At 35.9% G+C, this 14443-nt stretch overlaps 1 protein-coding gene across 11 annotated transcripts in view; it reads left to right on the top strand.

Moving 5' to 3' along the window:
* Positions 1-14443, top strand: part of ARHGEF9 (Cdc42 guanine nucleotide exchange factor 9) — a 418109-nt gene that overhangs the window by 393190 nt on the left and 10476 nt on the right. For all 11 annotated transcript variants that reach the window (XM_021080634.1, XM_021080633.1, XM_021080635.1 and 8 more), the window contains one exon: positions 1324-1392. In XM_021080634.1, coding sequence (XP_020936293.1) covers positions 1324-1392 — 69 coding nt within the window. The remainder of the gene's footprint in view (positions 1-1323; positions 1393-14443) is intronic.

The raw sequence follows: 14443 nt of genomic DNA, 5'->3' as shown, positions 1-14443 counted from the left end.
TTTTTATAGTTGATTTGCAATGCTCTGTAAATTTCTGCTATACAGCAGTGACCCAGTCATACATACTTATATATCTATATCTATCTATCTATCTATCTATCTATCTATCTATCTATCTATCCTGTCTTTTTCTTGCATTATCCTCCATCATGTTCCAACACAAATGACTAGATATATTTCCCTATGCTGTACAGCAGAATTTCCTTGCTTATCCACTCCAAATGCAAGTGTTTGCATCTACTAACCAAAAACTCCCAGCCCATTCCACTCTCTCCCCCTCACACTTGGCAAACCACAAGTCTGTTCTCCATGTCCATGAGTTTGTTTCTATTCTGTAGATAGGTTCATTGGTGTCATATATAAGATTCCAGATATAGGTGATATCATATGATATTTGTCTTACTCTTTCTGACTTACTTCACTTAGTATGAGAGTCTCTAGTCCCATCCATGTTGCTACAAATGACATTATTTTGTCCTTTTTATGGCTGAGTAGTATTCCATTGTGTATATATACCACATCTTCTAAATCCATTCATCTGTTGATAGACATTTAGTTTTTTTTCCAAGTCAAGTCTTGGCTATTTTAAATAGAGCTGCAATAAACATATGAACGCATATATCTTTTTCAATGAAAGTTTTGTCCAGATATTTGCCCAGGAGCGGAATTGCTGGGTTATATGGTAGTTCTATATTTAGTTTTCTGAGGTACCTCCATACTGTTTTCCATGGTGGTTGTACCAATTTACGTTCCCACCAACAGTGAAGGAGGGTACGCTTTTCTCTAAACCTTCTCCAGCATTTGCTATTTGTTGACTTGTTAACGATGGCCCTTCTGACTGCTGTGAAGTGGTACATCATGGTAGTTTTGATTTGCATTTCTCTAATAATTAATGATATTGAACATTTTTTCATGTGCCTGCTGGCCATCTTGTATATCATCTTTGGAGAAATATATATTCAGGTCTTCTGCACATTTTTCAATTGGGTAGTATAATCTCTTTATTTGACTCATTTTTTCCCCTTTTCTTTTTATTTTTGCTTTTGGTTGAGAAATATTTTTTCCACTTTACATGATATTTTATTCATCCATTCTCCACATGTTAACAGCCTCTTAACACATGTTCTCATTTTATTTGCCTCTTTATACTTGAAATGCATTTTTGTAGGTAAGTCTTTGTCCAAGTTTCTGACCACTTTCCTTTCTTTTGCTCTTTAAAAGATTTATCTTGCCAAAATTATTCTTCCATAAAGTTTTACAAATGTATACATTTAAGAAAGGTCTGTGTTTCTCATAACAAAATACTGTATTTTTATGTTATAGGCTTTGAAATTTCTGAAAACCAGAAGAGGCAGGCTGCAATGACTGTGAGAAAAGTCCCTAAACAAAAAGGTAAAACTGCCTTTAACTACAATCTTCCTGACCCCACTCACTCTTGTGAGACTGAGAAGCCATTGGCTATGTACTTGTATATTCCTAGGCTCATTTTCATACTGAAGTTCACTCGGGGTGGTGGGAAATGTCCAGATACCCAGGTGTCCCTGATGACAAGTGGCAAATAGTCTTAAGGTCTTAAGGCTTAGAAGAGAATAACTTAAGGTAGTTATGTCCCAAAAAAGCTTATTGAGTATTGGAAAAAAATAGAACCTCTTTTTTATTTTCACTTAAATATAAGAAACTAAACTTTACTATTTAGAAACAGTTGGGCAATAGTAAATATGTAGAATTTATTTATAAGTATAAATATATTAGCAATATATAAATAACCTTCTTTCATTAGTTTGGGGGCATTTGCCAAATTGGGAATCCCAAATCAGAATGGAGAACTTCAAACTGAACAAAGACAGATGATTCAGAATTTAGTCTCTTTCTAAATTTTAAACTGAAGTACTTAAGTAATAATAGAACATTTTGAATATGAAATGAAGCTTTAGTTTCTAATTTCATGAACTAGACAAAATTTAAATGCTTACTAGTTAAATGAAAGAACTATCCTTTATTTGAGAGCCTATTCAGTACCAGTCATTTTGTCTTTACAGTACCTCTGAAAAGGTAGGCATTATTAGCCTCATTTTCCAGATGAAGAAACTGAGGATCTTTGGAATAAAGTGACTCTGAACTTAAGTCAGCCTGACTCCAAGTCCACTTCTTTCTCCTCTCCATCTCAGGGTTCTGCTAATTCTCCATGCTGGGAATGAACAGCTTACTTTTTTGGCCTCAGTTACTGCTTCTATTATTGATAGCCACTATCATCATCCCCAGGGGTAGGCAATCCTAATGAGATTTCACTTTCTTTAGGTCCTTCCTTGTGCTTCTTAAATGGCACCCTGGTTCCGAGTGAGTGACCATATAAAATGATCAGATTCAAGTTGCCTGAAATTTCAGCAACCACATAAAGCACCATTAATTATTCCCAATGAAGTTCCTTTTCATTGAGGAGCCTGAGTGCCTGTGAATATCTGATTTCCAATTGATTAATGCACCTAGCTTGGGCCTCTGGCTAGTCATGACCTTACTTTTAACTGACTATTACTTCTTACTTTTGGGAAGCCCTCATTAGAGCTTTCCATCATCATGAAAATATTATTCTCTTTACATAAGGAATTAAAGGCAACCACTCCTAACCTCTTGGGAGTGAAAACATGAGAAACAGTGTTGTAAAGTAATCTGGAGTTAATAACAGTAAGTCTATGATCTGTATGAATAGTAGAATCCTTTAAGAAAATGTGCTTCTTCCTTAGTGATATGAGCCCCAGCTATCTGGAGAGTCCTAAGGCTTCAAAGGGGCTACTTACTGTCCTAGTAGCTCACCTCTATTTCTAGAGGCTCTCACGTCCTGAGCTCTCTCACTTTGATTTCCTCTGCTGTCCCTACCACACTGACCTTGATAAGATGGTGCTACTTTACCCCAGATCTCTCTGAGATTGGCTGGTCGTGTCACTGAGAAGCCTTAAAGAGGAACATGCACAAATCAACCAGCTAGAAAACAGTCCTACTCAATCATACCAAGCCTTTGTGTCAGATTCCTTTTCTACCTTTTCTTGTCTCAAGGCTTTTCCTTGCATGTTCTCTTGTCTTCCAGTATCTAAAGATTGGTTCACCTGAATAGCTTTATATTTTTAATAGCAATCCTAAAGTCTTCAAAGAAACCTATCTAGTTTCAAACCACAGAATTCCTAAAAATTCCCTCCCTTATTTGTATTTCTAGTCAAGACTCTGCTAGTCCATGGCTGTGGTGACTGTATATATTTTGAGATCCAAAGGTACTACACATGTGGGAGCAGGTATCCAACTTAGCAGTTCAGTAGCTTTATCATATACATGGGAAGAGCAATAAAGGAGTTCTCTCAGATACCTGAGAAAGCCAACTTTCTTAATCCTCCCAATGACCCCTTCCTGGAAATGATGGGGAACATTGTTGTCATAGTTTCTCTAATTCATATTTAATACATAGTCCAACTTAATCTGTAATGCCATGGGACCTTATCAACTCAGTCTTCTCTTCTGAAGGAGGTGGGGGCCCTGGCTGGAAGAAAAACAAAGAGGACAGATCCTAGCTCCAAGAGAGGCCTTCTCACTTTACTTTTGTCTTTCACACTGCCTTGGTTTTAAGAATTTACACGTAATTTCTTAGGAGTTGGTTGCTAATTCCTGGTCCATCAACTTATTTCAGTTTGTTATCATGGAACTCACTGGGGATGTAAGTACATCCCCCATCTCCAGAGGCTTTAGGGCAAGCTCAAAGTCAAATGAGTACCCTAGAATAATTAAAATACTCTTAAAAGAGAATAAAGTTTGAGCAATGAATCTATTCTGATTTCAACACTCCATATATAGCTATAATAACCAAGACAGGGTGGTGTTGGTAGAGGGGTAGACATATTAGATCAATGGAACAAAATAGGGAACCCCAAAATAAATTTACACAAATATGCCCAACTGAATTTTTACAGTGGTGTAAGAGCAATTGAGTGGAAGAAGGATAGCTTTTTCAACAAATGGCACTGAAGCAGTTGGGCTTGCATAAGGCAAAAATAAAAAGAATCTTAATGTAAATTCATGCCCCATAAAAATTAACTCAAATTAGATCACTAATATGTGGAATCTATTAGAAATGATACAATGGAACTTACAAAATAGATACAGACTCATAGGTTTTGAAACCAAACTTATGTTTACCAAAGGGGAAATAGGGGTGAGGGGAAGGGTTAAATTCCATGGTTGGAATTGATCTATATACACACTACTACATATACAGAATAGACAGGTAATGAGGGACCTACTATATAGCACTGGGAAATATACTCAGTACTGTGTGGTAACTTAAATGGGAAAATAATCTGAAAAGGAATGGATATATGTATCTATGTAAGTATATATATATATATATATACACACACACACACACACATATAAATATATGTAAAACTGATTTACTTTGCTATACGCCTGAAATTAACTCAACTTTGTATGTCAACTATATGACAATAATTTTTAAATGATTTAAAATGGTAAAAAATTAATTCAAATTAGATAATTAACTTAATTTAAAGCTACAAAAGATTTAGAAAACAGTAGGAGAAAATTTTCAGGACTTAAGGTAGGCAAATGAGTTCCTAGAACTGTCACCAAAGGCTTGAACTACAAAATAAAAAAATGATAAAATGGACCTCATCAAAATAGAAAGTTTGACCTGTGAAAGACCATGTGAAGAGGACAAAAGACAAGCTACAGGCTAGTGAAAATATTTGCAAAGTGTCTTACAAAACATTACTATCTAGAATGTATAATGAACTCTCAAAACTCAACAGTAAAAATAAAAAACCTACACACTGCAGTTACAAAATAAGCAAAAGACACATAATTCATTAAGAGGATTTATGGATAACAGTTAAACATATGAAAAGATGTTCAACATCATTAATCATTGGAAAACACAAATTAAAACCACGGTGATATCTCACTACATATCTATTACCAAGGCTAAAATTAAAAAAAAAATAGTGACAACACCAAAGGTAGGCAAGGGTGCATAGAAACAAAATCATTCATACCTTGCTGATGAGAATGTAAAATACTACAGCTACTCTGCAAAATAGTTTGGTAGTTTCTTAAGATATAAAACATGCAACTACCAGATAATCCATAAATTACACACCTAGGCATTTATCCCAGAGAATTGAAAACTTATTTTCCCTTAAAAACTTCTCGACAAATGTTCACAGAAACTTTGTTCACAGTAGCCCAATCTGGAAACAATATGGATGTCTTTCAGTGGATGAGTAATTAAGCAAACTGTGGTACAGCCATACCATGGAACATCAATAAAAAGGAGCCATCTTTTGGTGCATTCAACAACTTAGGTAAATCTCTAGGAATTATGCTTGTTGAGAAAAACTGATACCCAAAGGTTACATATGTTATGACCCTTTGTAAAACATTATTCAAATGATATAATTTAGAAGGAGGGAACAGATTAGTGGTTGCCAGGGTTTAAGGAAGATTTGGGGGAAGAAAAGAAGTGAGTGGTTTTAAAAAAATTAACAAGAGTAATCCTTGTGATACTAGAAATGTTCTATCTTTTGCTTGTGTCCTGTCACACTATTAATATCCTAGCTGTAATACTGGACTATCATTTTACAAAATTCTATCATTGGAGAAATTGAGTAAAAGATACAAGGCATATCTCTGTATTTTCTCTTATAAGCGCCTGTGAATCTACAGTAATCTCAAAACAAAAAGCTTAACTAAAAATTAAAGTGGGCACTCCCCAAACTCCCTCACTAATATCTCCATATCATTATTTGGCCTCCAGTAAACTCATATTTTTGACACAAATTTTGAAAACCGACTCTTAAACAACATTATCAAAATGGCAGAATAGTTTTCTACTGTCCTCTCCCTAAAGAACACAGACTTTGACAATCATCAAGAGATGAGATTGTTTTTATGAAAGTCCAGGATTACAGTGGAGAAGCTGCAGAGCAAATAATCCATGATTGGATGCATAGATGAGGCCAGTCCATAAAGACTGGAGGAGGTGACTGCTTCTTTAAATGCAGACAGCAATGCAAGACTAGAAGGAACACGAAAAATTAAGGAAACATGATATCACTAATGGAATACAATAATTTCCAGAAATTGATCCACAAAGACGTGGAGATCTGTGATTTGCCTGATATATAGTTCAAAATAGTTGCTTTAAGGAAGCTCACAGAGCTACAGAAGAGACAGTTCAATAAAATCAAGAAAACATCATGAGCAAAATAAGAAATTTAACAGAGTAGAAATCATAAAAGAAGAGTTCCCATTGTGGCTCAGTGGGTTAAGGATCCGACTTTGTTTCTGTGAGCATGAGGGTTTGATCCCTGGCCTTGCTCAGTGGGTTAAGGATCCACCGTTACTATAGGCTGTGGCATAGGTCACAGATGTGGCTCAGATCCACTGTTACCATGGCTATGGCATAGGCCACAGTTGCAGTTCTGATTCGACCCTTGGCCTGGGAGCTTCCATAACCCACAGGTGCAGCTGTAAAAAAGAAAAGAAAAAGAAAAAATTGCAAGAGAAACAAATTATAGACTTGAAGAATATGATGTATGAAATGAAAAGTGTAATGGAGATCATCAGTAACAATCTTGATCAATCAGAAGAAAGTATCTGTGATGTCAAAGAAAGGTCATTTGTAATTGGCTAGTCAGAGGGAAGTGTGCCTATGTAAATTGGGGATAAAATTAAGAGAAACAACCTACCAAATATTGGAGTCCCAGAAGGCAAAGAAAGGGAGAAAGGGGAAGAAAGCTTATTTAAATGAATAATAGCTAGAATTTTCTAATTCTGGTTAGATATTTATATATCCAAGTTCACATGGCTCGCTGGTCTCCAACAACCCAAAATAATCTTCTCTAAGACACATTATAATAAAACTGTCTAAAATCAAAAAGAAAAGGAAAAGATTTAAAGCAACAAGAGAAGGAAAATCCTTACATGCATGGGAACCCCCATTAGACTATCAGGGGTTTTCTCAACAGAAATCTAGCAGTCAAGGAGAGAGTGGGATGATATATTCAATGTAATGAAAGAAAATAATTTCTAACCAAGAATATTGTCTTCAGAAATTAAGGTGAGAAAAAGACTTTCCCAACCAAAAAAAAAAAAAATGCTGAAAGAGTTCATCACCAGTAAATTTGTCTTAATATAAATGCTGAAAGGAGTTCTTCAACCTGAAATGAAAGGATGCTAATTAGGAACGTGAAAACATAAACACACAGGTAAAAAGTAAGTATATAGTCTAATTTAGAATACTGCTATGGTGGCATGTTAAACATTTACATTTATAAAGGGTAAAGGACAAAATAATTCAAAATAACTACAGATATAAGTTGTTAATGGATAACAATAAAAGATGTAAGTTGTGACATAAAAAACATAAAAAGTAGTGTAGGTAGTTTTTATTTATGGTCCAAGTTAATTTATTATCAAAAAAAATAGACTATTCTAACCATCAGGTGTCTTGTGTAAGCCACATTGTAACTACAAAGCAAGCACCTAAAGTAGGAACTATAAAACAGTCAGAAAATAATAAGATGACAGCAGTAAGTCCTTACCTGTCAATAATTACTTTAAATGTAAATAGATTAAATTCTCCTATCAGTACACATAAAGTGGCTGAATGCATACAAAAAATAAGATACAACTGTATACTGCCTACAAAATACCTTTAATGATGCACATAACTTCAAAGGGAAGGGATAGAAAAAGATACTTTGTGCAAGTGGAAACCAAAATAGATTCTAAGTTAAAACTGTCACAAGCAACAAAGAAGATCATTATATAATGATAAAAAGGTAATTTATTAAGTGGATATAACAATTGTAAGTATATATGCACCTAATATCAGAGCACTTCAATATATTAAGCAAATACTAACAGATGTGAAGAAAGAAACAGACAACAATATAATTATAGTAGAGGATTTTATTACCTCACTTTCAACAATTGATGGATCACCAGAGAACCAATAGAAAATATCAATGAAATTAAGAACTGTTTTTAAAAAGATAGACAAAATTGACAAATTTTTAGCTAGACTAATTAAGGAAGAAAAAGAAGACTCAAATAAAATCAGAAGTCAAACAGGAGGTATTAACAGTGATGCCACATATAGTTATAAGAATACTGCAAACAAATTATATACTGACAGAGGAGTTCCCATTGTGGCTCAGTGGAAACGAATCTGACTAGGAACCATGAGAGTGCGGGTTCGATCCCTGGCCTCACTCAGTGGTTTGAGGATCTGGCGTTGCAGTGAGCTGTGGTGTAGGCCAGCAGCTGTAGCTCTGATTCAACCCGTAGCCTGGGAACCTCCATATGCCATGGATTTGGCCCCAAAAAACAATAAACAAAAAAATTATACACTAACAAATTGGATAACCTAGAAGAAATGGATAAATTCTAAGAAACATACAATGTACCAGGACTGATTCATGAAGAAATCGAAGATATGAACATACTCATATGAATTCATAATCATATGAATAATGAGAAAGAAGATTTAATCAACAATCAAAATACTTCCAACAAAGCAAAACCCAAGAACAGATGGTTTCACTGGTGAATTTTACCAAATATTTACATAAAATCAATGCCAGTCCATTTCAAATTCTTCCAAAAAATTGAAGATGGAACACTCCTGAACTCATTTTATGTGGTTAGCATTACTCTGATACTAAAGCCAGAACAAAACACTACAAGAAAACAAAGCTACAGGCCAATATCCCTGATCGATGTAGAGGCATATTTTCTCAAAAAAATACTAGCAAACAAAATTTAACAGCATAGTAAAAGGATTATACACCATCATCAAGTGTGATCCATCGCTGAGATGCAGGCATGTTTCAACATATGCAAGTTATCTATGGAAAGAAAGATAAAATCATATGATAATATCAATAAATGCTTAAAAAGCATTTGAATAAAAAAGCAACATTCTTTCAATGATAAAACACTCCATAAATTAGTTATAGAAGGAATATATCTCAATAGAATAAAAGCCACATAAGACAAGACCACAGCCAGTATTATACTCAATGGTGGAAGGTTGAAAGTTATTCTAAGATCAAAAATGGCACAATGGTGCCCACTCTCACTACTCCTATTCTATATAGTGCCAAAAGCCCTAGCCAGAGCAATTAGGCAAGAAAAAGGAGTAAAAGAAAAGAATAAGTAAAATTGTCTCTGTTTGCAGATAACATAAATTTATATATATAAAACTAAAAATAATAATAGTGGTTGCTTATTGGGAGAAAATATTTGCAAACCACACATCTGATAAGAAGTTAATATTCAAGGGGTACCTGTTGTGGCTTAGCAGTTAACAAACCCAAATAACATCCATAAGGACGTGGGTTCCATCCCTGACCTTGCTCAGTGGGTTGGGGATCTGGCGTTGCCATGAGCTGTGCGGTATGCCAGCAGCTACAGCTCTGATTCAAACCCTAGCCTGGGAACCTCCTTATGCTGCAAGTGCAGCCCTAAAAAGACAGAAAGAAAAAAATGTTAATATCCAGAATACATAAGGAATGCATGCTACTCAATAGAAAGATTACACAGATAATCCAATTAAAAATGAACAAAAGACATAAATAGACATTTTTCCAAAGAAAATATTCCAGTAGCCAACAGATACATGAAAAATTCTTTAGCATCACTAATTATTAGGAAATGCAAATCAAAACCACAGTGAGATATTACCTCACACTTGTCAGAATGGCTGTTATCAAAAGACAAGTGCTGGCAAGAATGAGAGAAAAGGGAAGGTTTGTATATTGTTGGTGGAAATGTAAGTTGGTACAGCTACTATGGAAATCAGTAGGGAGATTTCTCAAAAAAATAAAAATACAACTACTGTATAATTCAACAATTCGAGTTCTGGGTATATATCTAAAGGAATGAAATAACTATCTTGAGGAGATATCTGCACTTCATGTTTATTACAGTATTATTAATAGTAGCCAAGACATAGAAACAACCTAAGTGTTCTTTAACAGATGAATGGATAAAATAAATATATAAACACAGAGAGAGAAATATTCAGGCATAAAAAAGAAGGAAATCTTGTATTTTGCCACATCATGTACTAACCTGGAAGGCATTACGGTAAGTGAAATAATTCAGACTAAGAAACACAAATATTGTATGATCTCACTTAATGGGGAATCTAATAAAACTAAACTCATAGAAACAGAGAAGAAATTGATTTTTTCTAGATGTGAGGTACCAGTAAAATGGGTAAAAGTGGTCAAAAGGTACGAACTTTCCATTGTAAAAGAAATGATTTCTGGGGAAGTAATGTACAGTGTGAAGACTAAAGTTAACAAACTATACTCTATATTTGAAAATTTCTAAGAAAGTAGATCTTAAAAGTTCTCATGAAAAGAAAAAAAAATGTGTTGACTGTGAGGTGAGGTGATGGATGTTAAGTAACCTTAATGTGCTTATCTTTTTGCAGTACATATTCATTATGTTGTACACCTTAATACTATGCAAGGTAATATGTCATTTATGTCTCAAATTGGGGGAAAATGCAAAATCTTAGCAGACAAATAAAGAGCAAGAAGATTGAATCAGCAGCCAAACCTCTCCCCCCACCAAAAAAAAAAAAAAAAAAAAGGCCAGGAACATATGGTTTCACTGGGGAATTCTATGAAACATTTAAAAAAGGAATTAACACCAGTCCTTCTCAAACTCTTCCAAAAAGTTGAAGTGAAAGGAATACTCTCAAATTAATTTTACAAAGCCAGCATTATCTTGATACTAAAGATGGATAAAGATACTACTACAGGCCAATATCCTTTTTTTTTTTTTTTTTTTTTTTAGGGCTGTACCCATGGCATATGGAGGTTCTCAGGCTAGGGGTCAAATCAGAGATATGGCTGCCAGCCTGCACCACAGCCACAGCCATGCAGGATCTGAGCTGTGTCTGCAACCTACAGCACAGCTCATGGCAATGCTGGATCATTAACCCACTGAGCAAGGCCAGGGATGGAACCCACAACCTCATGGTTCCTAGTCAGATTCATTTCTACTGCACCATGATGGGAACTCCAAGGCCAATATTCTTGATGAATATAGATGAAACAGTTCTCAACAAAATATTTGCAAACCAAATTCAACAACACATTAAAAGGTTCATACACCATCATCAAGTGGGATCCATCTCTAGGATGGAAGGATGGTCAACATATGCAAATCTGTGATACACCACATTAACAGAATGAAAGATTAAAAAAATTACATGATCATCTGTCAATATGGCACAATAGATGGACATGGAGCTCCCTTCCTTCCCAAAATACATCAAATATACTTGTACATGTGGAACAATTGTCACAGGATACCTATTGAAAACTGGAAGATCTCAGACACTCAAAATTGCAAGAATGATCTCCATGTAACCCAGTAAGATAAAAGAAAAAAAGGAATTGCGATGGGACCTGTGCCCCTTGAAGGGAGCTGTGAAAGACGAAAGGTCTCCACACCCTCAGAACCCCCTTCACCCCCTTCAAATCCTGGCAGGGAAATAATCCAGGAGAGAAAGGGAGCGTCAAAGGCTCTGACGAGAGCACAGCAGCCATTTTGTAGCAGGCATATCAGACTGCATAGATAGTCCATGCCAATGCCCTGTGTTCTGCAGCCCAAAACCTCTGTCTTCTGTTGTGGGTAGGGTCTGTGTGCTGAAACTTAGGCTTGAGTGGACTCAAGGAGAGGAATGTGGTTGGCTGCACAGAGATAGCCTAAAGAGCTGAAGTATGTGGTACTGGCTGGAACTGGGGATATACATGAAGGAAGCTCAGGCTCACTGTAGAAGTGAAGCACCATTGTTAAGAGGCGTGTGAATGGAAGGGTGGGGCTCATGATAGCCTCACTCTTGGCATGCTTACAGCATGTGTGGTGCCACCACTGTAAGCCCCACTGTTAATGCATGAGCAAAAGGAGGAGCAGGGCCTGAGACAGAAGCCTTCTTCCCAGTATGCTTTCAGTATATCACTGCCTCTTCAAACTCTGGGGGCAAGTAAGTACCAGTGGGCTGCCCACACATGGAGACAGGGCTGAAATCACAGCTGATCCCTAGGAGTTGTGCAATTTAGGAAGCAGGGCTGAAATCTGAGCCCTCTCCCTACAGCTGTGTGATCCATGGATTTATGCCATCACTGCTGGATTTGTAAACTCAGTGCCTATGGGATTTATGAGTGGACCATATAAGGTCCGGCATTAGTAGCCAGCTTTAGGGCAGGTGCACATGGGCCAGGCTGAGGTCTGGGCTGCTTCCATAGCTCCCACAGCAGTTCAGGTACACAACTACTGTGGTTCTGATACCTGATTTCAGTGGAGTTGTGCCTATGGATCTGTGCTGGTGGCTTTGTGAACACAGCACCTGAGGGACACCAAGATTGGATGCCTGAATTCCTGTGGTTGAGGTGGGCCAAAATCAGTGTCCTTTATGAGCCCAGACAGTGGGTAACAGCTGACACCACAGAGCACATTCCTGTGTGGACATCTCCCATGGAGGGATACTCTGGCTCCTCGCCCAGTTGGAGCACTCCAATCCTGCCTACATCACACTTTAACTCAGAAACAGATCCAAGGGCTTCTACTCCAACACCTAGGGAGCAGAACCTGTAGATAGCTATTTCTCCTAAACTCACAGAGTCAGAGAAATACAAATAAAATGAAGAAGCAGAGGAACCATTCCCAATTAAAAAATGAGAATACCCCTGAAAAAACAAAGAAACAGACCTCTTCAGTCTAACTTCACCAAGTTCAAAAAGGAGATACTGAAAATACTGAAGGACTTAAGGCTATCAATAAAGATCCAGATCACTGTTAAAAGGAAATAGAAACAATAAAGAGGAAACAAGAACAATTAGAAAACTCATTTGCCTAAGTGAAAGCTGAGCAAAAGGCAATACATAAATTTGCATAGAATAATAGAGAAGAATGAATAAGCGATCAGGAAGATAGAATAATGGAAATCATACAATCAAAACCACAGAAAGAAAGACAAATAAAAAATGGAAGCAATATGAGACCTAAGGGATAATATAAATTGTGTTAAGCTATGCATACTAGGAATCCTGAAAGGAGAATAGAAAAGGGGATAAAGGATATACTTGAAGAAATTATGGCTAAAAATTTCCCAGGCCTGAAGAAGGTAATAAATATCCAGGTATAGGAAGCACAGATGGTGTGAAATAAGATGAACCCAAGCAGATCTACACTAAGACATATTATATTTAAAATGGCAAAAGATAAAGAGTAAGGATTCTAACAGCAGCAAGAGAGAAACAGTTAATTACAGGGGAACACCCATTAGGCCATCAGTTGATTTCTCTACAGAAATATTGCAGGCCAGAAGGGAGTGGCAAGATATATTCAAAGTCCTGAAAGGAAAAATATGCAACCTAAGATACTATACCCAGCAAGATAATCATTTAGAGTGAAAGCAGAGATAAATAATTTCCCAGACAAGCAAAAATTAAAAGAATACAATCTATCCCCAAAGAAATATTAAATATCTTCTCTATGCACAAATGAAGCAAGACTCTTTAGGAAAGAGAAGGCTGCAATTAGAAAGTAAATCACTTAAGCCAGTACACACATTAAAAATATTTTTAATTTTTGTGAAAGTGATGACAATCAATGAATAGCAAAAGGATACACATGAAGATATAAAAGAAAACACCAAAATCATAAAATACGGGGAAGGAGAGTAAGAAAATACAGTTTTTTTAAAAAAAATGTGTTTGAGTGTTTAGACTACTAGTATATGTAGAAAGGGATTAGTATATTTGAAAAAGAGGGTAACCATAAATCAAGAACATACAATAGATGCACGAAATCAAGAAGAAAACACAAGCATAATACTGGAGAAAACCATCAAACCACAGTAGGAAAAACAAAAAGAAAGCAACACAAAAGAAATACAAAATCTTACTGGAGATTAAGGTTTAAAATATTAATACACATTTATCAATAATTGATTTAAATGCCAATTGACTAAATACTCCAATCAAAATACACAGAATAGCAGAATGGATGAAAGACAGGAGCCTACAATATGCTGCCCACATGAGATTGACTTTAGGGCAAAGGACACAAATAGGTTAAAAGTGAGGGGACTGAAAAAGATATGTAAATAGCAATGACCAGAAAGCTAGTGTAGCAATACTCATGTCAGACAAAATAGACTTTAAGACAAAGTTCATAAAGAAAGATAAAGAATAACGCTATATAATAATAAAAGGATCATTACAAGAAAAGGATATTACACTAGTTAATATATATGCACCCAATATAGGAACACCCAAATACATAAAAACTAACATACATAAAGGGAGAAATTGGCAGGAATATAATAATTATAGGAGAATTTAACACCCCACTC

The sequence above is a fragment of the Sus scrofa genome, chromosome X (assembly GCF_000003025.6).
Source record: "Sus scrofa isolate TJ Tabasco breed Duroc chromosome X, Sscrofa11.1, whole genome shotgun sequence".
Classification (NCBI taxonomy): Eukaryota; Metazoa; Chordata; class Mammalia; order Artiodactyla; family Suidae; genus Sus; species Sus scrofa.
The sequence above is the reverse complement of the archived record's forward strand: the minus strand, read 5'-3'. Positions and strand labels throughout refer to the sequence as shown.